The following is a 21,447-nucleotide window of genomic DNA, read 5'->3' as shown; positions in this document are numbered from 1 at the left end:
GAGACTTCGCACCTTATATTGGCATTATCATCGTGTTCATCCAGTTTGGCAACAAAACCCAAAAGTTTATATTTGCCCCCAAAACAGACTTTTGCATTTTGTTGCCACACAAGGCGTATACTTTGTCTAGTCATAGATCTAATCGGAGCATGGCGCATCTATTTGTAGTGAGTTCCGACCGACTGATAACATAGCCTTTGAGTTATCACCGGTTTTGTCGAAAAAAGAATACCTACCACGCAGTCTGCTGAGGGCTGTACATACCTTTTGATATACTGCATGTCTACATGTTGATACCTAATCATGTTTCGAAATGACAAGGAGTCACGTCTTTGGTGCAGCAAGTGGAATGAAATTCCAACTTCCAAGATTCCGAAAACAGCTTAACATATTCCCGTTGGACACAAACCAAACTGGGTTGGCTATATGTCGTAGTTCCGTGCTATGGTTACTTAATAATTTAAAGGTAATCAACTCAAAGTGGTAAGATTCATATTATAATAACAATGTCGTGCATATTTTAGTGGTTGAGGTGTTGGAGACGTGCAAAGTGACATTAAAATCCCACCCCCAATTACACTTCCGTAACACATGGAAATTTGTCTTACGCAACTGATCTCTTACCATCTTAATCAGGCCTTCCTTAAAATATTAATGTAGCACTAAGCAATGGCTCAAACTAGCGCAGCATCTAGCACTCAGAGAAGAGATTTCAGAGTAGAAAATGATGCTAGAAATGTATGTGGGCTTTATCGAACTTCTACATCAATATCAACCCCACCTATTGAATACTTACCCCAACTATTGCGCTATGCGCTATGCACCAGCTTTTCATAAGGCCTGCGTCGTTTTTAAGAAAATTTAAACTCACATGAGCTATGAATTCACGAAGCTAAGAATACGCATGGTCTTAGCGTTATTGGAGGCCGGCTTGCCGTCAGGAATACGAGTTGACTACATCGGCAAGCAGCTCTACTCTCTCCTGCATTCAAAGATCCCTTCTGTATACGCCGCCCGGCTACGTCGTGCCTCGGCGGCCGTACCTCCGTCACCTCAAAGCGACATCAAAGGTGCCGCGTCCAGTCGATCGCCGTACCGATATCGGCCCTCTCGGCCCCTGCCGCCGGCGGAGCAGCTCACAGGAGAGGCCGCTGCACGGCCGGCGTGCACGGCACGGAGCCGGTCCCTGAACTGCTGGTCGGGAGGAGTGTGCCGTGATGTCACACCATGTCATGACGCGACCGTGTCAGCGCAGGTGTCGAGTGCGCTGAGTGATGCAATGGATGCAGCTATGGGTTCGTCCAGGCCAACCCAGATTCTTGCGTCTGTCAGACGGGAGGAATCCTGTTGAGTGTTGACTATAAATATTTGGTTTGAGTGTTTTTAATGCCATCTTGTCCCTCCCAGCGCCGTCAATTTCTCTATGTTTTCTGTTGATAAGCCGTCGCTATTTCCTGTCGCTTCAGCCTCGGCTGACCGTTCCGCTGCCGTGGGGCGGCCCGGCGGAGCGGAGAGCACACACCTCTGCCGGTTCGATGGACACCAGGCGGCACGTCAAAGGGGCGCGCCGCCACCTCGGCGCCGCTGGAGCAGATCCTATCGGCGCTCGGAGGTCCCGCCTAGCTGCCGCCCTCGGGCAGTCCTCTGATCGCTCTGCCCTCCTCTCCTCTCCCGCTGGAGAGAGAGGGACGGCCGGGGGCAGGCCGGGTGTCGCTCTGCCAGCGGGCAGCCTGTCGGCGCAGCGGGACACCCCGTCGGCGCCTTTCAGCGATGATGCGTAGCCGACGAAGCGAACGCGTCCGTCCCGCGGCCGCACACATTTCTTCATCGGTGCCGACAAGAATGCCATAATATTTGCCCGCTTAAGGAGAGTCCATTACGTTAATTACGGGTGCGGTAAAAGGGTGCATTAGAGGCACTGCTGGACGGTAGATCGGACGGTTGGCCGCGCTGGACCGAGAGAATGACACACTGAAGCAGGCCGGCAGAAGAAAGGACGCTGATCGCTGGGCGGTGTCGGCATTGTCAGCGCACAACGGCAGCGGGAGGACACAGGGGGCCGACCTGGGGGCCAGAGAGGATGTAACGGCCAGATAACGCGGAACGGTTAGCCAGGCCCGCAGAAGAGAACTGAATCCGGATCACCGTCGGTAGAGCCGGCCAAAAATCCGAAAGGAAGGTGTGTTTTATTTTTCGTGCATTGCCCTGCACTGGCAGTGCTGCTGGTGATAAGGTAAGCTATTTTTTTATATTTTGATAAAGCCAGTTCAAACTCACGGATGATGCACATGTTTGGGTTCCAGCCAACCTTGTGCTGTGTGCACGTCTCCTACCTCTCATTCATTGTAAATGAAGCAATAGCACTTCCATTAGGGATGCCAGGAGCTGGACACAAACATATGCATATCATTCCACCAGTTCCGACGAAATGGAAATCGTACGCTGGCTCCTTTGATGAGAATTTACATAAACCAGTGTCTGGTATGAAGGGAACAACTGACCTCCACATGACGGCGCTCATTACCCAAATGACGTGTGTAATAAAAGACATGTCTTATGGTGTCTTTTGTCATGATGCCTGCCGCCTTTGGAAAGCAGTGGTAGACAGTTTGAAGGAAATTGGTGTGTGTATCTATTTTTTCACGCATAAAGTCACTAAATAAATTGTGTTTCTTGCATAGATACAGCACATCAAGCTCATCGCCGGACTATAGTGCTTCAAAAAGAGGTTTCAATTAGCAGTGTGTAGGTACGTAAAATTTTTCACCATGAAAATTAGAATATCACATATTTACGACAAACGATTCCGGTGCGTGCAAGGTGTTATGCAAATACTAAGTAAACAAAATAATTTAAAAGTGAAAAACTTTATAAGCTTCTATCCAATCACAAATGAGATGAATGGTGAACCTAATGATAACAATCTAAACGTGCAAAGCACAAACTCATGTTCTAAAACGTACACCGTGCCACTTGTCGCGGTAAATACAATTTTGATCGACAGTACACCTTTTGTTCCCTTGCCACTTGTAAAATATTTGTCATTATTTAATTAATTGCAGGGATCTGGCCGTGACCTGAGCTGGCATGTCTTTTTGACCTGACTTCACGCTCTGCTAGAATACGGAGCTGATAAGGTCCGAGGCCTGCCGTATACTGACCTCGGTGTCAGACATTGACCCGATGTACTGACCTGGATGGTTTGTTGCTGAAAGGTATTTATTTGGGTCAAGCCATGACCTATCGACTGCCTTACTGACCTGGGGTCAGACCAGACATTGACCTGCGATATACTCACCTGGATGTTTTGCTGCTGGAAGGCGGGGTTGTTGGGTTATTCGCCTTTACTGACCTGGCTGGCCAGTGGCCAGCTGCCGGAAGGCGGGGTTGTTGGGGTCGAGTCTTTACTGACCTGACTGGCGAGCTGCTGGAAGGCGGGGTTGTTGGGTTATTTGCCGTTACTAACCTGGCTGGCGAGCTGCTGGAAGGCGGGGTTGTTGGGGTCGAGCCTCTCGAGGTCGGTGTTGAGCGCGAACTCTGTGAGCGCCTTCCAGGGCGGCTGGTAGGTCTGCACGTCCACCATGTGTGCTGGCAGCGGACTGCCGTGACGGACGGGTGAGCTGGCTACCAGAGGGATGGCCTGCATCTGGCCGATGGCGCCGAACCGGCCGCCGCTCTGCCAAACAGAGGGAAGGGGTTAGGTACTGCGCGCCTGGTGAGGGGGTCCGAGGGGCACAGAGGAGGAAACTCGTCACAATGTCACACAGGTAGAGTCGTTTAACTTAGGGCGGGCATTTCTTCTGTGAGTCGACTGTCGTGTACCAACTTGATGAGCTGGCCCATCTAAAATCACAGAAGAAGTGAAGAAAATTGCATCGTTATCCGTAAAGAGACATGCTAAGTTTGGCGCCTAATAATGTCAGCCAAAACGCTGTAATAATTAGTCTGACCGTCGCCGGTCACTTGTTGATTTTCCATTCATAGCACGCCGATATGCATGATATTCACTGCAAATAGCCATCAGTCAATAGCATAATTGTACGTCTCCATAAAACGCAGTCCATCTTGGACGTTTTAAACTGTGGATCCGTGTCAGTCGGCTCGTGACAGCGTTTTAATCTGCAATATTCGAATGAGCAAACAACTACATAGACGCTTTAACCTATCGATCGGCACTTGTAAACGAGGCTATTTGAAAACACGATTGAACCTATAGAATGGAGCTAATCGCCTCCTTGCTGCATTGGACATGATGTTACAGCGCCTCAAGTCCCAAGGCACTCGTAAAGGTGAAATGTTTGGCAGCGTATACGATATTTGCTACTACAATAGCCTCAAGAGGTCAGAAACTTCAGAGAAACGGCTAATCATTAGATAAAAGGTGAATCTTCATGGCACTTTCCGCATTTGAGATAGAGCAGCGATAGAAATGAAATCAAAGGAAATTAGCACTCTTCTCCTACAATTCCGACGTCACCCTTACAATACAATTCCGACGTCATATCCCACACCAGCTAGGTGCAACGATATCATTTCACTATCACTGTACTCTGTATAAACTATGAAGCAGTCTGAAAACTTGAGGACGTTGGCCAGCCGTCTGCATTCAACATTCATACGCCAGACTGGCTGACTGCGGCGATTGCATTCAGTGGATGATTGAATAGTACATGAACAGTAACGCCTCCTTTTGCTTTCATGCATAACATATACCCTGCTGACTAAACTTTCCACTTTTACTTCATCCATGTTTTAGGACCGTGCCACATTAGCCACTCCATCACTCAGTCGGGTCGGGGTGCGAGGCCAAATGTGGCACTCTGTGAATCACTGGCACCACCAGTCAGTCCTGTTCCGTTTTCGGCCGGCCTGAGGTGTCCGATGGAGAGTTAACGTCGCCTCTGAGGTCGGGCCACCCTGTGGGCTGTGCGGGCTGAGCGGTGCCTTTCGGTCCTCTGTCTACCCTCGGTCACGGATGAGATCCGTGTCCCACACGCACGGGCCGTGCGGCGTCACACACGGGCCGCCGGGCCGGCGATGGATTTACAGGGCTATCGGGGTGGGCTCCGACGATCCGGACCTACCCCGGCACCTGGGCGTCACAGAACGAGCGGCACAAGGAGATGGCGTGAGAGATGAACGGTGCTGTAACATCCGGCTGGGCGGGCGGCGCGTCACCGTCCGCCCCCGCCCGCGACCGGGGCCGACCCGCCCCCGCCGGCCGGGGTCGAGATATCCTGGTCAAACTGGAGGAGAGACGGGACGAAATATAATCGGAGCAGTACCCATACATGGCACCAGGGTACTGGGAGAGGTGGGGTCTGCCAATACCCGCATCTATGTAGATATAATACCATAAAACGACGGACCACGAATGCTGCAGGTAACGAAAATTTTATTTAAAGATAGCGGTTGTACATTTTTTTTGCGCGCCTGTTCCTCATTCACTACAGAATTTCAGCATTGTTGCTTTGCTCTACATTTCGAGATCGCAGTGCTCGCTGAGCCCGAAACGCCTGCGGTCGGCGGAGAGTGAATGGCGATCGGAGTTCACATCCTCCATCTCTCTCTCTCTCTCCCACAGAAGGAGCGGCGGCCGGGGCCGTCACGGCCGGGGGAGTCGGCGGCGCCATGAACCACTCCGTCTGGGAATCTTCCCGCGCGCGCCGCCGCCGAACGGCCATTCCAAAATGGCGCCACACAGAATGCCTGACATTCTGGCTTTGATAGAGCTTTTAGATCGGGCATATTCCCGGCCGAGCGGTGAAATCTCAATCGGTATCTAAATGACGGCCGTTGTCGGCGGCGTCGGCCCGGCGCTGGCCGGTGTCGGGAGGCTCGTATCGGACGCGCATCGGCAGCGCGGCGCCGCGGCCAAACACATTTTACTGAACAATTTGGCTAATACGCGGCCCCGATGGGTATCGGAGCTGGCGGCGGCCGGCGGTCCTTCTGGAGCGGACGATAGTGGCTGGCTGCTGTCACAACAGACCGTCATTAGGGCGGGTCAGTGACGGCGAGCGCCGGGCACCGAGCAACGGGCGATAGAGTAGCACCGTCACGGTCTGTTCCTCCACATCGTCACAGGACTCGTTACAGTACGTCGCACTTCCCAGTCACAGCCCAGGGTGTTTAACGTGTGCACGACACCACGTTCCGTTCCTCTGTCCTGCTCGAGCGACACATGATTCGAATCGGTCTCCTCTGGGTCTCTGGGTCCATTTGGCCTTTTGGCCATATTGCCTGGACGCCAAATATCTCTCAAAGGAACTTTTTTTTGCAAATCACTGTCTTCTTTGTCAAATACATAGATTAGATGCCATCACATCGTACATAGGAAAAAGCGACTGTTTTTTTCCTTTTGACAATTTTGGCGTCTTATTAGAGTCCAGGCGAACGGGTTTGCCTTCATAGAACACAGTTCACGGTTTTGAAGTTCATTACTTGGATGAAACAATTCTATTTGACAGTAATGCATCGATGCTTTGACTTACATAAACAGGACTTGTCAGGTTGCAAAGAAGAACTTATTTTATTTGAAGATCGGCAAAAAAATAAGAACAAGATCAAGAAATGAGTTAGTACTTCCTGGCGCGACCATGTGTTCGAAATATTTGCTGATACATGGAATGTAAGTCAGAGACCTAAAACATTATCAATCAGCGCGTGCTAGAGTCAATATTATTCCAGATTTCGTTGTGATTTAAGCGTCAGATTAATTACAGCTTCATTAGCCGTTCGGTGGTTGCCAAGCTCCACTAACCCCGCCTCAATCGCACCAAACTATCAGTGATCGAACCCAGCCACAACTCATCCGTGGGTCCAAGCCCGGGAAGGCCCCTCCCACAGCGCAGCGCTCTGCATGTCCGTCTTCCTACTCCCCGCCGTCGCTTCGGCGTGACAGAGACCGGCGCCAGGGGCGCCAGAGCTAGGTCCATCCATCAGACAGCACTGCTGGCCAGAGGTGCGGGGGACCGGACCACGGACCAGATCCAGACCGGACCCGGACCCGGACCCGATCTGGTCCATCCGTCACTCGGTGCCGCCGGCCAGAAGTGCAGGACGCCGGGCTCGTGCCGCTCCGGCCCGTCGGCCGATCTCCGCACTGCCACCCTAATGACCCGCTACCGCGGCGCCGTAACGTAATGGAGAGCTCGTGCGGCGCGCCTGACCCATCTCCTCCTCCCCCGCGCCGACCGACCTGCCCAGGTCGGTATCGCACATTCCGATCACCCGCGGCGCGCCTGTGTCCAAAGTGCCTGCCAATTGCCGTCGTAAACCCGAGTCCAGATCGTCCTCCTATCAGCGCTTTGCAGTCGCCGCCTAATTCTTCATCTCAATCTCGATCTCGCTCTCTTTTTTCTTCTTGATCCTTCTTCATTTCTTCCTTATCTGGTTCTCTATCTTCGTCTCCGCCTTGGTCTCGTTTCTTATCTTTACTTGTGTTTTTCTTTTTTCTTTCTTTTTTTTCGTGTGTTGTGCTATTGCATTTACATAATAAATCCACATCTCCCTCTTTCTGTTCTTGTTCTTCCTCATTACCACAGGCCGTTTTTCATTTCCTCTCCACCTCTCCCTCTCAGTCTCTCCGATCCCTCTCTAGCCGCCCCTGTCGTCGCCGCCGTGACCCCTGCCGACCTCGTCCGTCGCCGCCGGCGCAGTCGGAGCCCGCCGCCGTCGTCGTGGGCGTCGGACGCGATGGGCGGCTGGAGAGGGGCCATAAATCGCCCGCTAAGAGTGCCGGTCGGTCGGCGGCGCCGCGCTCTCTCCGTCGCCGACGACAGCCGTGTTGTGACGGCCTCCAGTCGCGTCGCGGCGCAAAAACGGTCCGTCAGCGCGGCGGCGCGGGCGGCGCGCGACCCGCGCCAGGAAGTGCCGCCGCCGCCGCCGCCGCCCCGCCGGGACAGCCACCCAATGAATGACGCCGCACCGCCGCCGGTGGCACCGGAAGCCGAAAAACGGACGCGCGCCGTGTCGTGCCACGTGCCGCATGGGCTGTAGCGTCATCGCTCGTCATCCGTCATCCGCCATCCGTCAGCCGTCATCCGAGATCCATCTCGAGCTAGCCCATTGATTGCGGCGGTGGTGGCGGGGCGGCGCGGCCCGGCGCGGTGGCGGCGGTCGCGGCGCGGGGCCCGGTTTTTCTCGCGGCTATCAGTCAGGTATCGGTGGCGTTTTTGTCTTCGCCGGACATCGCGGTGGCTGACAGCCGCCGTCCTGGCGCCAGCGAGAGAGAGGGAGAGAGAGAGAGAGAGAGAGAGAGAGAGAGAGAGAGAGAGAGAGAGAGAGAGAGAGAGAGAGAGAGAGAGAGAGAGAGAGAGAGAGAGAGAGAGAGAGAGAGAGAGAGAGAGAGAACGGCCAAGCTCATCTGACACCGGGTACCGTCCGACCCTGGTGACCTGCTGTCACCTGCAGTGACCCGTGTGACCGGAGCAAGCCGTGTAACCCTGCACCACGTCTCCGTTCATCCGTGCGACTGTCTTTGGAGTCGTCCCTTACAATCTGGCGGCACTGAGACAGAGGACAAGTCACCACTCGTGTGGTTTGGGCTTATCTTCCGTGCCTTATTGAATATTCATTTATATTGCATCTGTTAGCGAGCAAATAGGCATTTTTGATATCTTCGCAAAGACGGCCGGCGCTCGGAGCGCGGCGGTCGGTCCGCCGCGCCACGCCGCTCACATATGTGTCATCTGGCCCCTGTCCTGGTTCTCATGCCCACGTGTTGTGCGTACCACGAGGGCTGAGATGGGACGGGGGCCTGACAGTCTTCGACGGGACTCCACCGGTGCGCGACGGCCCGGTGCACGACGTGGCCGACGTGGCCTTACGTACGACGCGGCCGACGTGGCCCTACGAGAACGATTCAGTGAACCGCATTTGTGACCGCCGTATTTTGTGCATTTTAATCGTTTCCGTTTCATTCAAGAATAGACTTTTACTTATATGAACAATAACTTTATGGTCCTCCGGGTGACGAAAGAGAACGAGTGAACGATCACGAGCACGCACGAACATTTCCGTATTGAACGGATGAACTCAGAACTGTACGATTCTCGCGAACATTCTGGTCCTCCGGGCCGGATGTCAGTGAACTAGTGTGATGGATTTACAGTGACGACGCGGTGTTGTGAGCTGTGAGTACAATGTCTGACAAACAGTCACGACACGACAGTGATGCAAAATCGCATCAAGGTCGCCGGAGCTCATATCACACGAGGAGTGAGGCGAGCTTCAGTACGGCGTCCTCTGGCCTCAGTGAAGCCCGCCGCCGAGCTGCGCTAAGCAAGCTCCAGGCGGAACAGGTCCAGCGCGCCGCCGCCGCCAAGGCTGAGCTGGCCCGGCGTCAGGCGGAGGCGCAGGCGGAGCAAGCCCGACAACAGGCAGAGCAGTCCCGGCGGCAGGCGGAGCAGGCGGAGGCGCAGGCAGCGCTGCAAGCTCAGGCGGCGATGGATGAAGCTGAATACCGTCAGCTGGAGCTGGAGCTGCTGGAGCAGGAGGAGCGGGGTTCGCAGCACCCTCGTTCTTCCGCTGCACCATCCGTCGCCAGACTACCGGTGGTTGCAACTGAGCCACCGGCACCGGTGGACGTGTCTCGACAGACGGACGAGTCAGTCACGCGCACCCGACAGTGGCTGGCTCAATCTCAGCTGCATGTGCCGCCAGTGGATACGGCTCCTGTCGGCACCCTGCCTCCACCTGCGGTGCGGCTGCAGCACCCGTCCCGTGACGACACCAGAGCGGTCCCACATCTGCCGCGCATCACGCTGGAGAAGTTCGGCGGCTCTGCCATCGAGTGGCCGCGGTGGATAGCCCTCTTCAAAGCTCTGGTACACGACCGCGCCGACCTCACCGACGTAGAACGGCTGACCTACCTGCAGACTCACCTGACTGGACCGGCGAGAGAGTCTGTGCGCGGCATGCTCTGCGACGCCAGTCTCTACAGCACCGCCCTGGGTGAGCTGGAACGAGAGTTTGGTGACCCGTCCCGTGTGATACACGCCACGATGAAAAGACTGCTCACAGCGCGGCCGGTGAAAGATGGCGACCTGTCAGCGCTGACAGAGCTGTCTCGTGAGCTCCACACCGCGGTGAGCGTCCTACAGTGTCTGCACTACGAGCACGACCTCGCTGCCGCCACGAACGTCACCACTGTGACTGGGAAGCTACCAGCCTCCCTCGCCTGGAGGTGGGGCGAGCACATGGTGGAAAACGGCATCACTCGTCCGACGCTCGTCGATCTCGACGAATGGCTTCGCCGTCATGTGTCAGCTGGTCGGTTGGCCTTGAACGTGACCACCAAGCAGCTGCCGAAGGTCGAGGCTAATGACGCTGAGTGCCGCCCGAGACGCGTGTTTACCACCGCGTCGGCGCGGCCCACGCCGGCGGCTGTAAAGCGGGAGAGGACAGCTGCCATAAAGTCATCAGCGGACGGACACAGTGACTGGTGTACCATGTGTCAGCAAACACACGAGCTCCAGCACTGTGACGAATTTCTCGCGCTGACTGTGAGTGAGAAGGCAGAGTTCGTCGGCAGAAACGGACTGTGCTTTAACTGCCTGGGTCGCGATCACATCAGCGCCACGTGTCCCAGTGATGCACGATGTGACGCGGAGCACTGCGGCAGGCGTCATCACACGCTGTTACACAATGGAGGACGAGTGTTTCCACTGCGCGATTCCGATGATGGTACGCCGTCATCTGCCAAACATGTCGGCACCGCATCGGCCGAGCCTCGCAGTGATGTTCTCCTGCAGGTGGTGCCCGTCACCGTAAATGGGCCGGCAGGTAGCCGCACCACGAACGCACTCTTCGACCTGGGCAGTCAGGTCACACTGATCACCGACGACCTGTGTGACCGGCTCGGCATCTCGGGGCCCACCGACAAATTGGTGCTGAGTACGCTGAGTGGGACCCAAACGACGACGTCACGACGCGTATCCTTCGCCGTCGAGGCTGTGGGCGGCGACGGCAGGGCACACCGTATACGAAACGCCCAAACGACGCCGACGTTAAACGTGTCAGCCAAGGCCATGGACTGCACAGTAGCAAAGGAGAAATGGCCGCACCTTGCCGACCTGGATCTCCCCAGCGCCACCCACGGCCCAGTGGAGGTGCTCCTGGGAACCGACGTCATCGAACTTATTGTGCCGCGGGAAGTGATCGAGGGACCGACGGGAACGCTGTGCGCCGTAAGGACGCTGTTGGGATGGACGGTGACCGGGCGGGCGTCGGAACGCTCGGTGCTCGATGGTGAACACGTTGTCAATCACGTTCGTGTCAGTGATAAAACGAGTGCAGTCGCTGACCTTCACACCCAGGAATCATCAGAGACGACCCAGTGGTGTCACGCACCCGAGCCGCCGGGCCCGGCCGACATCTTCAGCAGAGGCGGCCCGGGGACGGACCTCGCCCCCGGCGGACCGTGGATACGAGGTCCAGCTGCGCGGTCCGGCCCGGCCGCCCTCTCCGACGACGACACGAGGGTGACAGCGTGCGTCACCGAGCGAGCGGAGCCGGTCGTAAACGGCAGTGACTTCTCGTCCTGCCTCATGGACTCCGGCGGCCTGCTCAGAGTCGGTGGCCGTCGCTGGAAGCGGAAGAACACGCAGCCGCAGGATCGCTCCTGGCGACGCCGGCGGCGAGAGTGTCTCCCCGCGCACGCCGACCGCACACTGCATGTCGATCATGGACACGACCGAGGTCAAGGTTGGCGAACTAGTGCGACTGACCGACGGAGACGTACCGCGTGGACACCGGCCGATGGGACGAGCGGAGTGTATGACCCCGGTGTAGGCGGTCGTATCCGCGCCGTGGATGCGACGACTGCCACTGGTCGTTACAGGCGGCCAGTCTCTCGTCTCTACCGTCTCGAGTGCGACGGCGACGAACAGTAAACGGACTCGGGGAGATAATGTGCGGCACGGGGGACGGCTAAAGTGAGTCGTCTACGACCGCACTGTGCCGCCGGCGAGCAGTGTGGAAATCGGAGCGTTTATTAGTGTTTCCTTCGCCCACCATTCGCGGTGCTAACGTGTGTGTGTGTGCGTGAGAGAGTGAGCCGCCCATTCTGTCCGCTGCGAATGGTCATTTGTGTTGAGTGTTCACTGTTCAGCCATTAGCTATCAGCTGTGAGCCGTGTGACAGTTCTTGGACGCGCTAGTAGTTTACGACCTTAGCAGTGTTATGTTAGTTTATGATACGCACCGTGTTAGCGCTATTGTACGTCCGCGTTTGTTCGCTTCGCCGCTTCGGTAACGTAATGTGTGTCATGTTGTACATTGTGTGATGGGTGTTTGTTGTGTGTCGGCCATGTGACGGCAATGTCACTGCCGCCAATGCCTCTCGGCCCAGCGTGTGTAGTTTACGACATGCGTCAGTGTGTGACGGCACCCGGCTGCCGTGACCGCGCCGTCACCAGTTTTATGACTGGGTGATTGTTGGCGGGATAATGCCTGCCTCAGTCAGACATTGTGTAGTGCGTAATACGTATTGTATGTGAGTGTATGCATATTGCACACGGTGTGCGGATCGTGGCGAGTGTGTGCTTGCGTACGGGACGCTTGAACGATTGCTCGCTAGTTGTTGGATTTTCCGCGGATGATCGCGAAAAACCGGGCCGGCTATGTTAGCGAGCAAATAGGCATTTTTGATATCTTCGCAAAGACGGCCGGCGCTCGGAGCGCGGCGGTCGGTCCGCCGCGCCACGCCGCTCACATATGTGTCATCTGGCCCCTGTCCTGGTTCTCATGCCCACGTGTTGTGCGTACCACGAGGGCTGAGATGGGACGGGGGCCTGACAGTCTTCGACGGGACTCCACCGGTGCGCGACGGCCCGGTGCACGACGTGGCCGACGTGGCCTTACGTACGACGCGGCCGACGTGGCCCTACGAGAACGATTCAGTGAACCGCATTTGTGACCGCCGTATTTTGTGCATTTTAATCGTTTCCGTTTCATTCAAGAATAGACTTTTACTTATATGAACAATAACTTTATGGTCCTCCGGGTGACGAAAGAGAACGAGTGAACGATCACGAGCACGCACGAACATTTCCGTATTGAACGGATGAACTCAGAACTGTACGATTCTCGCGAACAGCATCATCGCGGCACATGAATCAGTGTCCGAGGCAGATTCAATTCGATAGTGTTTGAATAAACTCAAGATATAGCAGCCGCATGCAAACAAAGACTTACGTTCGTCAATATCTCGACGGTATTATTAATCGCGTGCAAACGTTCCAAACGAAAATATCCAGCTGATGAACTTTTAGGTGCCCGCCTTACACTCCACCTTCTTCAACCTGATGAGATCACTCTACGCTCCCAGACTCCCCCGCGTATGACCTGTCTGGCCCCCGGTGACCCCTGCGCCACCGTTATGACCCCGTGGCGCCAGTGTGGCGGCGGTCTGTCTCATCAGGGCACGAGCGGACGACGACGGGACACCGGCCGAGCCGGCCCGACACAGGTAAACAATCAACACCGGTCTTAATCACCGTGTCTATCGGAGAGGCTCGGAGCCGGCCGGTGGCGGCGGCAGCGGTCCCAGCGGTGACCGGTTCATTGGTCTGCTGGCGGCAGCCAGAAGTGACCGGTCCACCCAAGGCCCGGTCCACTGGTTTTCCCAGTAGCAATATTCCCTGCTAGCGATGTCGGTAGCAATATTCAAGTACCACAGGGACAGATTCACTTGCTGGCGCACGATTAGAAGTGAACTGTGATTTCAGTAGTCTTTACCGCTTGATGCTCGACCACAGTCAGCCAATAGGTCAATCGTTTGACGTCAGCCTGGGAGGCGCTATACTAGCCGACATTGCTTGCAGCCACCGACCACAGCCAGTTAGCACCGCTGCCTGTTCGACCGCAGTTGAGTTTATCAGAACCACTGGCTGCCATGCCTGCAATTACTAACAACAGCCAGTCAGCACTACTGTCACTAGTCAGCGACCGCAGTCAGTCAGCACTACTGTTAACCCGCGCACCGACGGGGGTCTGCGCCAACTTAGTACCGACGGGGGGGGGGGGGGGGCGGATGACCGCCCCCCTGAGATCTCGAGAACGAAGCAAGATAGCGACAAGCGGTAAACGGCATCGGATACGCACGGTCAAGATCTACAATTTTTACTAAGGTCATTTTCAGGTCAGGTCAAAGATGACGTCACAGGGGTCGAAAAAGTCAAAATGGCGGCGCTAAATATGGAGAGAGTTTTTCTCGAATAACTTTCGAATTAGTCAAGATAGGAACAAACTAAGGGCATCATCGTGATCCTCTCGTCAATCCGCATCGAATGATATATATGTTGACCTCGAAAGGTCAAGGTCAAAGGTTGACCTCAGGTCACGTGACCTCGAGGTCATCATGTATATCATTCGATGCGTCTTGACGAGCTGAACACAATGAGACCATCCACGCATCTGTATCTTGTTCCTGTACGGAGTTATTGGCCAAAAACCTTTGGTGACCTTTGATGACGTCACATGACCTCACAGCTGCCCAACAGCAAAACAGACCTCAAGGTAGTGAAGGTTGATCGTATATGAAGTAATGTATGGTATATGGGGCCATTCCGACCCGTTTTAGTGGTAAAAACAGGGAGTTGATTTTTCCCCCATTGACTTATAATGGGGAGGTCGCGAAATTGACCTGACCTTAGGTCACCGGTATCAAAATTCCGAGATATACAAATTGTAGCTACTAATGACCTAATAACATCCTGCGACTTTCAAAGGCCTCCGACATCTACTGTAGCTCTGGCACGGTGACAAAGTTGCAAAAAAGTGACTTGAGGTTGGGTCATTCAAAGTGACCTGGTGACCTGACCTTGAAAGGTAGGAGGTTCAAACTTGCACACCATGTGTAAAATTGATAAGGGAATAGTCATACCAAATTTCGCGGCGCTACGCGCCGCGGTTTTCCCGCTATTCGCGAAAAACCTCAGGGGGGGCGGATATCCGCCCCCCCCCGTCGGTGCGCGGGTTAAAAGTAAGCAACCACAGTCAGTCAGCACTACTGCCACTAGCCAACGACCGCAGCCAGTCAGCTCCGCTGGCGCTGTTACTTATAATAGTCAGCAGTCAGCAACCACATCTCGTCGGCTGCGGTCCGACAGTGCGCCCAACGTCACTCTGCCCGCTGCTGTCTCGCCCTGACAGTAATCGGCTCACCGCGTGTGCCGCCGATCTGCAGCTCACGTTCATCCCGACCCCTCGGCTGTCCGTCCGACCATCCATCTCAATATTGTTTGCCAGCGTGCTCGCTCTCCCTGAAAACCACTCGGCTGCCTCTCATCTTATCCATCCGTCTGTCTGTCTGTCAATCTGTCGGTCTGTCGGACTGGCCAGTGCATGCCCCTTTGTCTCTTGCTCTGCCACTGCGATCTAACCGCGCACAGGCGTGTTGGCTTCTTCTATTTTGGTTTGTTTATTGGATGTTTATTCCGCTATACCTATATTTACTCCTTTCTCCTTGTCACCCCTCCTTCTCCCTCCGGTTTTCCGTTTCCTTGCTGGGCGCCGTTGCCGCTGAGGCAGATTACTAGACCCTCCCCCTCTCCCCGCCACCCCCGGCGCTCTGCCCCAGGCGGCGGCGATCAATGGTTTAATCTTGGTAATGGAAGCCGGAGGTGAGACCAGCTAAATATTATGGTTAAAGTTGGCTGTCATTGCTTCCGATAGGGGGGCGGTCGCCGCTCTGGCGGCCGCCAGCAGCCACAGGCGGCACGAGCCATCACTGTTTGCCTTCTCTGTGTGTATGTGTGTCTGTGATGTGGCTGGGACCGATGCGGCCGACTGCGCCGCGAGGGAGCTGCCCAAGACTGACCGACGGACGGACTCGCGTACAGAGTACGACTACGGACGGACGGACATACGGACGGACGGGGATGGATGAGAGGGAGACCACTCGGCCGCTCGGTCCGGCCGGCCCGCTCGGGCGTGAACTCAAGTGTAATGAATGTGTGAGGCGGGGACGGGAGGGCCGTGATTCGCTGTCGGGAGGGACGTGATTTGCTATCGGTCGGGCGCGGCGAGCTCTGATGGATTGTTTCAGGGGCGAGAGAAGGGCTGGGTGATTCGGAGCCGACCCTTTAGGTAGGGAGAGCGAGGTCTGACAGCTCGAGGGGGATGCATGATTTCGAACGTTTCTGCACTCGCTGTGCCATGGCGGTTATATCGGTATTTTCGAGAGTTCTATAGCAAATATTATTCCAAGTAGGACTTAAATAAACTAGCCTGATCCAGCTCCGCCTGTTCGGTTTGTTCAGCCCAACCTGGACATTGTCCACTGTCCAGTCCAGCCCTGTCCACTGTCCAATGTCCGGCCCTGTCCAGCCGTACCCAGCTCAGCTCGCTAATCCCCGTACCTGCCCCCGAGCGGGGTCACCCGAGCACGGGCCGGCCGGCCGTAGATGGCTATCGCCGTCTACCCAGCGTCGGTCGGCGGGCCCCCAAACAAATATCGGCGCCGACGCCGCCACGACCTCGGCCCAGCTCTTTCAACTGTAACGATTCCCCGGATTAGAGTAACTGGAGCAAACGGGACGGACTCAGAGCCGTAACACAAGACAAAATGTTTATCGAAGATTTTACCGGTATTTTCCCTCAGAGATCTATGAGATGTTTGGAAAGATTCTGTATCTTTTGGTCCCGATCCATTTCGCTCTAAGAAGATGAGGCGGAAGGCCTTTGAAGAATGGAGATGGGAGTTCGTTTTGACGAAGGATGGCTTTCGCAAGCATGAAAACATTATTCCGAAGGACTCACGCACGAACAACATCTAACTCTTCAGAACGATGCTGAGAAAAAATACAACAAAGTAATCTAAAATACAGCACTGAGCGATAGGATATTATTCCGATAAGAAAACAAAACGAATAGAAACGGAAAGAAGCGTTATTCTGAAGAACATTACGCACGAACAACAAACATACAACTCTTCAGAAGGACATTGGGCAAAAGAAAAAAATAAAGCAATGTGAAATGCAGCACTGAATGATAAGATCTCGATGCTGCAACACTGAATGAACCAAACGTCAGCAGTACTCCCTGGCCTGAAGCTGACATATTATGTCAGCATCATGTAAGTGTGTAGATATGATGTAACTATGATGTACAGTTATGTACAGTAATGTAATTATTACAGTACTGAGTACAGTAATGTAGCGATTAACCAGCTGCAGCGTAAGCAATTTTAGATCATTGCAAGTAGTTGAGGTCAATACCAGCTGCCCAAAGGCGAGACATCAGCAATCAGAAGCTGAATCCTTTCTCGTAATTCATTAATTTACACGTGGCAACTGAAATGTCACCGAATTAGGTCAACGAGCTATTGTTTGCAGTCTCGTGGGCCATTTCTGTTTCAACTTCCAAATCCGGCGAACCCACTGAGCCGGCTGGATTCCGGCGAACCGGAGATTTGGCCACCGAGCCACCGAATCGGCAGCTGGTCCACCCTATCTGGCCCTCTCAACACGAAATGTCCACTGTTTTCGCTGCGATAGGACCGGATGATTACCTGAGCCATTTTCTGATAATCGATAGACCGCCTCTCGATGCTGAGTACAGATTCAACAGTCGGTTTGCGATCAAACACGCCGAAAAGTCGCGTGGTGTGTATTTCCGAGAAGCGCCGGTACTCGTCGGAAGCGGCGGACGCCGTGGGCGGCAACAGGAGTGGCCGGCCCGACGGGCGCGACGCCCCGCCGGCCGGCCGCGGAGGCGCAGGGAACGGTCCACTGACGTCCACCGCTTGACATGAGGCAGCTTGAAGCTTCAGACGGCTGCTAGAACTGGCTGGACGACCAAACGGCATGGATTGCTGGTTAGACTGAAGTCCCGCCCCCCAAGATGCATCATGGTATTGTTTTTCTTTTGTTGAGGAGCGGCTGAAGAAACACAACACGTTTGAATTTCGCTTCCCAACGACGGACCGCACCTACTGAGAGCAGCGGTGCCGGTGTCTGGCACCGGGTCAGTTGCGATCTGCATTGAACTCCGAGATAAGCTCCTGCCCGTTAGTAGCGGTTCAGACATGATAACGGCCAGTGTGCTGTATATCGGGCGTCTCTCGGTATCACATTGAGACAGCATGCAAATAACCCATGACGGTCACATCACCCCTGTCCGCCCGTGCGGCATGGGCGGCAAATGATTGCCACGTATTGCTGCCAATGCTTGCTAAGGATGCCGCTGTGTATCTCACAAACCCCGTCCCAAGTGCCCGCCCGCCGTTCGCACGGCTGCAGTGCGCGCAGTTCGAGCGCCGCAGGGTGCCCCGCGTCGTGCGTGCACGGGCGGCCGGCCGGCGCCCGTGAGTGCAGTGCCGTGTGCGTAAGTACGGTGACCTTGCAGCGGCGCCGTCCAGTCGGCCCGGCGGCCGGCCGACTACGTCCGCAGGCTCCACCTCGTCTCCGGGGCGGCCAATAGCCGGGGTCCGGCAGCAGTCCAGACGAGCTACTCTCGGCAGCGGAGCCGGCCGGCCGGCCCTCTGCTGCCCTCTGGGGACTGGAAGCGCCGGCTCTCAGGTGGCCCCGGACCGAACGCCGCTCTCAACGGCTCCTTACGGCGAACGGCACGGCGGGTTACGACACATGCAATAGCGTACGGCGCGCGTTACGGAACGGTAAGGCATGGTACGGCCATACGGCCGCAGAATGTTAGAGTACGGTGGAGTATGGTTGGATAGAAAGGTCTCAAACCAAGGCATCGTGGGGGCAGCAGCACGGTTCCGTCGCCGTGCAATCTGTAACCACGCGTTTCTGTCCGCCTTGGATGGAGCTGAAGGCCCGGCGGGGTTCAACACGTACCGACATTGTTTTGAAGCTCGCGGAAGGCAACATCCTGGGAACTAACGACGAGAGGACCAGACCAGACACAGTCTGGGGTTCGGAGTATGTCAAAATATGAGGTGTAACAAGGATTCTCAGATACTCGGGAACACAGCCAGCTAAAGGATGAAGCACTAACTGGGCTCGCCTCTTACCGCCACTGTCACCTGCCCAGAGTCCGGTGTAAGCACCTGTGGGAATTACCAGTCAGACTGCTGCCCAATGCTCACCGGTTGAGCTTTGAAACACCCACAGACCGACGGATCAGCTCAATAAAGTTAGTGAAGCAGTTGAACTTCTCTGCCGCTCAAAGAACTCTCTACCAAGGCGCGAGTTCATGAGAGTCACACGAGTTTTGACGTTCTTGAAGACATTCTTAAATAGGTATACAGACTTGTGACCTATGTGGCAGTAGTTGCAGATAAAACATACGAGTGAGAGTTCTATAAACGCTTCAATGGCGTGGCATAGTTTCAGGTGGACCACATTATAGGTACAGGCACTTTCATCATGCTCTGCCCCATAGGCCATGGCGTTATTTGGTACCTCAGTTTTAAAGCCATAAGTACGACCTCGTAGCTCCATTGCTTCAAATTATGGAAAGCATCCCTTAATTTTTTTTCAATATAAATAATTTTTGCTAAAAGTATCCACAGCTGCCAATGCTGAGTAGTTCATGCATTTGGCAAGCAAAATAGTCATAGTGAGATAGGACACGATAGATTAGAGGCATTACATGCGCATCTTATCTAAATCAGCATGTTTGACTTGAGAGTTGATGAATAAAAATCCTTTTAGGAAGAACTGTTTCCATTGCATGATACCCAAGGACACAAAACTAGCTTTTCTTTTCTTTTGAATACGCTTCCACAACCGTATAATAAATGTACTCATGTGTGAATGTCCTGACATGCACTCTTCAGGAGAATCATGTGAAATAATATAAAAATAGCATGCTTCAAAATTGGCTGAAATGCTAGGTAATAAAACAGCTTCCTGTACAATTTACCTCTAGACGATACTAATTAGGCAATAGATAATGCCGACTATCAGAGTGCCAGCCCCAATGTGTCCGGAGTTGTGCCATTAACATTAGTTCGGGCGACGGACGTAGCGCGGCAAATGTTGCACGCCATAAAGCAGTTAATGACGGCGAATGGCGGCTGATAAATCATACTACCGGCACGACCGTGTCAGACAGAACAGGTGACAGTGGCGGGCTGAGTTCTGACAGATCCAGGTGACAGTGGCGGGCTGAGTTCTGACAGATCCAGGTGACAGTGGCGGGCTGAGTTCTGACAGAACAGGTGACAGAAGCGGGCTGAGTTCTGACAGAACAGGTGACAGCGGCGAACTGAGTTCTGACAGCTCCAGGTGACAGATGCGGGCTGAGTTCTGACAGAACAGGTGACAGCGGCGGACTGAGTTCTGACAGATCCAGGTGACAGCGGCGTGCTGAGTTCTGACAGAACAGGTGACAGCGGCGGGCTGAGTTCTGACAGATCCAGGTGACAGTGGCGGACTGAGTTCTGACAGAACAGGTGACAGCGGCGGGCTGAGTTCTGACAGATCCAGGTGACAGTGGCGGACTGAGTTCTGACAGAACAGGTGACAGCGGCGGGCTGAGTTCTGACAGAGCCAGGTGACAGTCAGCTGACGATGGCAACAGCCACGGACACGGTAAGGTGAAACTCACGCGTGGTGACAATATTCGATTCACAAACCCACCAGAGTAGCCAATAACCATAATTAATGCTATAAAAACCACAGCCACATCCATTTAGTGCGAGATAGTTACAGACCCACAGTCATGACAACATTGAGGAACTCCAGTCCTCAGATGCACAGTCAAAAGCCCAAGGGACAGCAGCCGACAACAATTTAGCTTTATTTCAATGTTTCGGGCAGGAAGTTTTGCCAACGTCTTTTTATGTAATTATGACTGCATAATTTTCCCAAGCGAACACCTTCGCCGCTGAGGGCAAGGAGCAGCCCTCGCCAAAGTCTATTCGAGACCGTTAACTAGGTAACAGAACATCGACGTTCCAAAAACAAAGCAAACTGCGCGCAGTGACATCAGTGTGCACTGTGCACCAATGCCTGGCCGCGTGGGCGTAATGCCGGTAGTTTATTTTCGGCCGATTTGTCAGCAGCCACGCCCCGTGTCACGGCGATCCGTGCCCCATGCCGAAGTCCGCTCTCCGGCTGACTCAGAGGGCCCTGAGGGCGATCTGGTCCGTCTCGGACCACTCCCCCAGTGGACCAGGGTCTGAGGTCCGACCGGCGCGGTGTCCACCGAACTCCGCCGGTCACCTCGGCCACAACATCACCCGCGCACAGCCTCTCGAGTGATCAATACGGCCATAAGTTTTATAACATTGCCACTAAAAACGCCGCACCGGTCTTTATGGCTCCAATTATAGGGCAACTTTGCTCGATGATAAATTCATTTTAGTTTTTGGCTAATTGGATGGCGGGCAGCGCGCGCGCGGCTCACCGGAGGAGGCGCTCGTATCATGTCTGCGACACATAACGGCAGGCGTCGTGTCGCGGCCGGCCGGCCGCGCCGTGCCGTGCCGCGCGCCGCCAGCATTAAGCAAATTATCTCTGTGCCGACT

General features: G+C 54.6%; 1 protein-coding gene across 1 annotated transcript in view; it reads right to left on the bottom strand.

The window, feature by feature from the left end:
* Positions 1-21,447, bottom strand: part of LOC122377359 (insulin gene enhancer protein isl-1-like) — a 60,613-nt gene that overhangs the window by 8,651 nt on the left and 30,515 nt on the right. The window contains exon 5 of the mRNA XM_043357291.1: positions 3,467-3,676. Within this exon, the coding sequence (XP_043213226.1) occupies positions 3,467-3,676 (210 nt within the window). The remainder of the gene's footprint in view (positions 1-3,466; positions 3,677-21,447) is intronic.

This window comes from Amphibalanus amphitrite, unplaced genomic scaffold (assembly GCF_019059575.1).
Source record: "Amphibalanus amphitrite isolate SeventyFive unplaced genomic scaffold, NRLGWU_Aamphi_draft 000043F_arrow, whole genome shotgun sequence".
Classification (NCBI taxonomy): Eukaryota; Metazoa; Arthropoda; class Thecostraca; order Balanomorpha; family Balanidae; genus Amphibalanus; species Amphibalanus amphitrite.
Note: the sequence above shows the minus strand (reverse complement) of the source record. Positions and strands in the feature narration are given on the sequence as shown.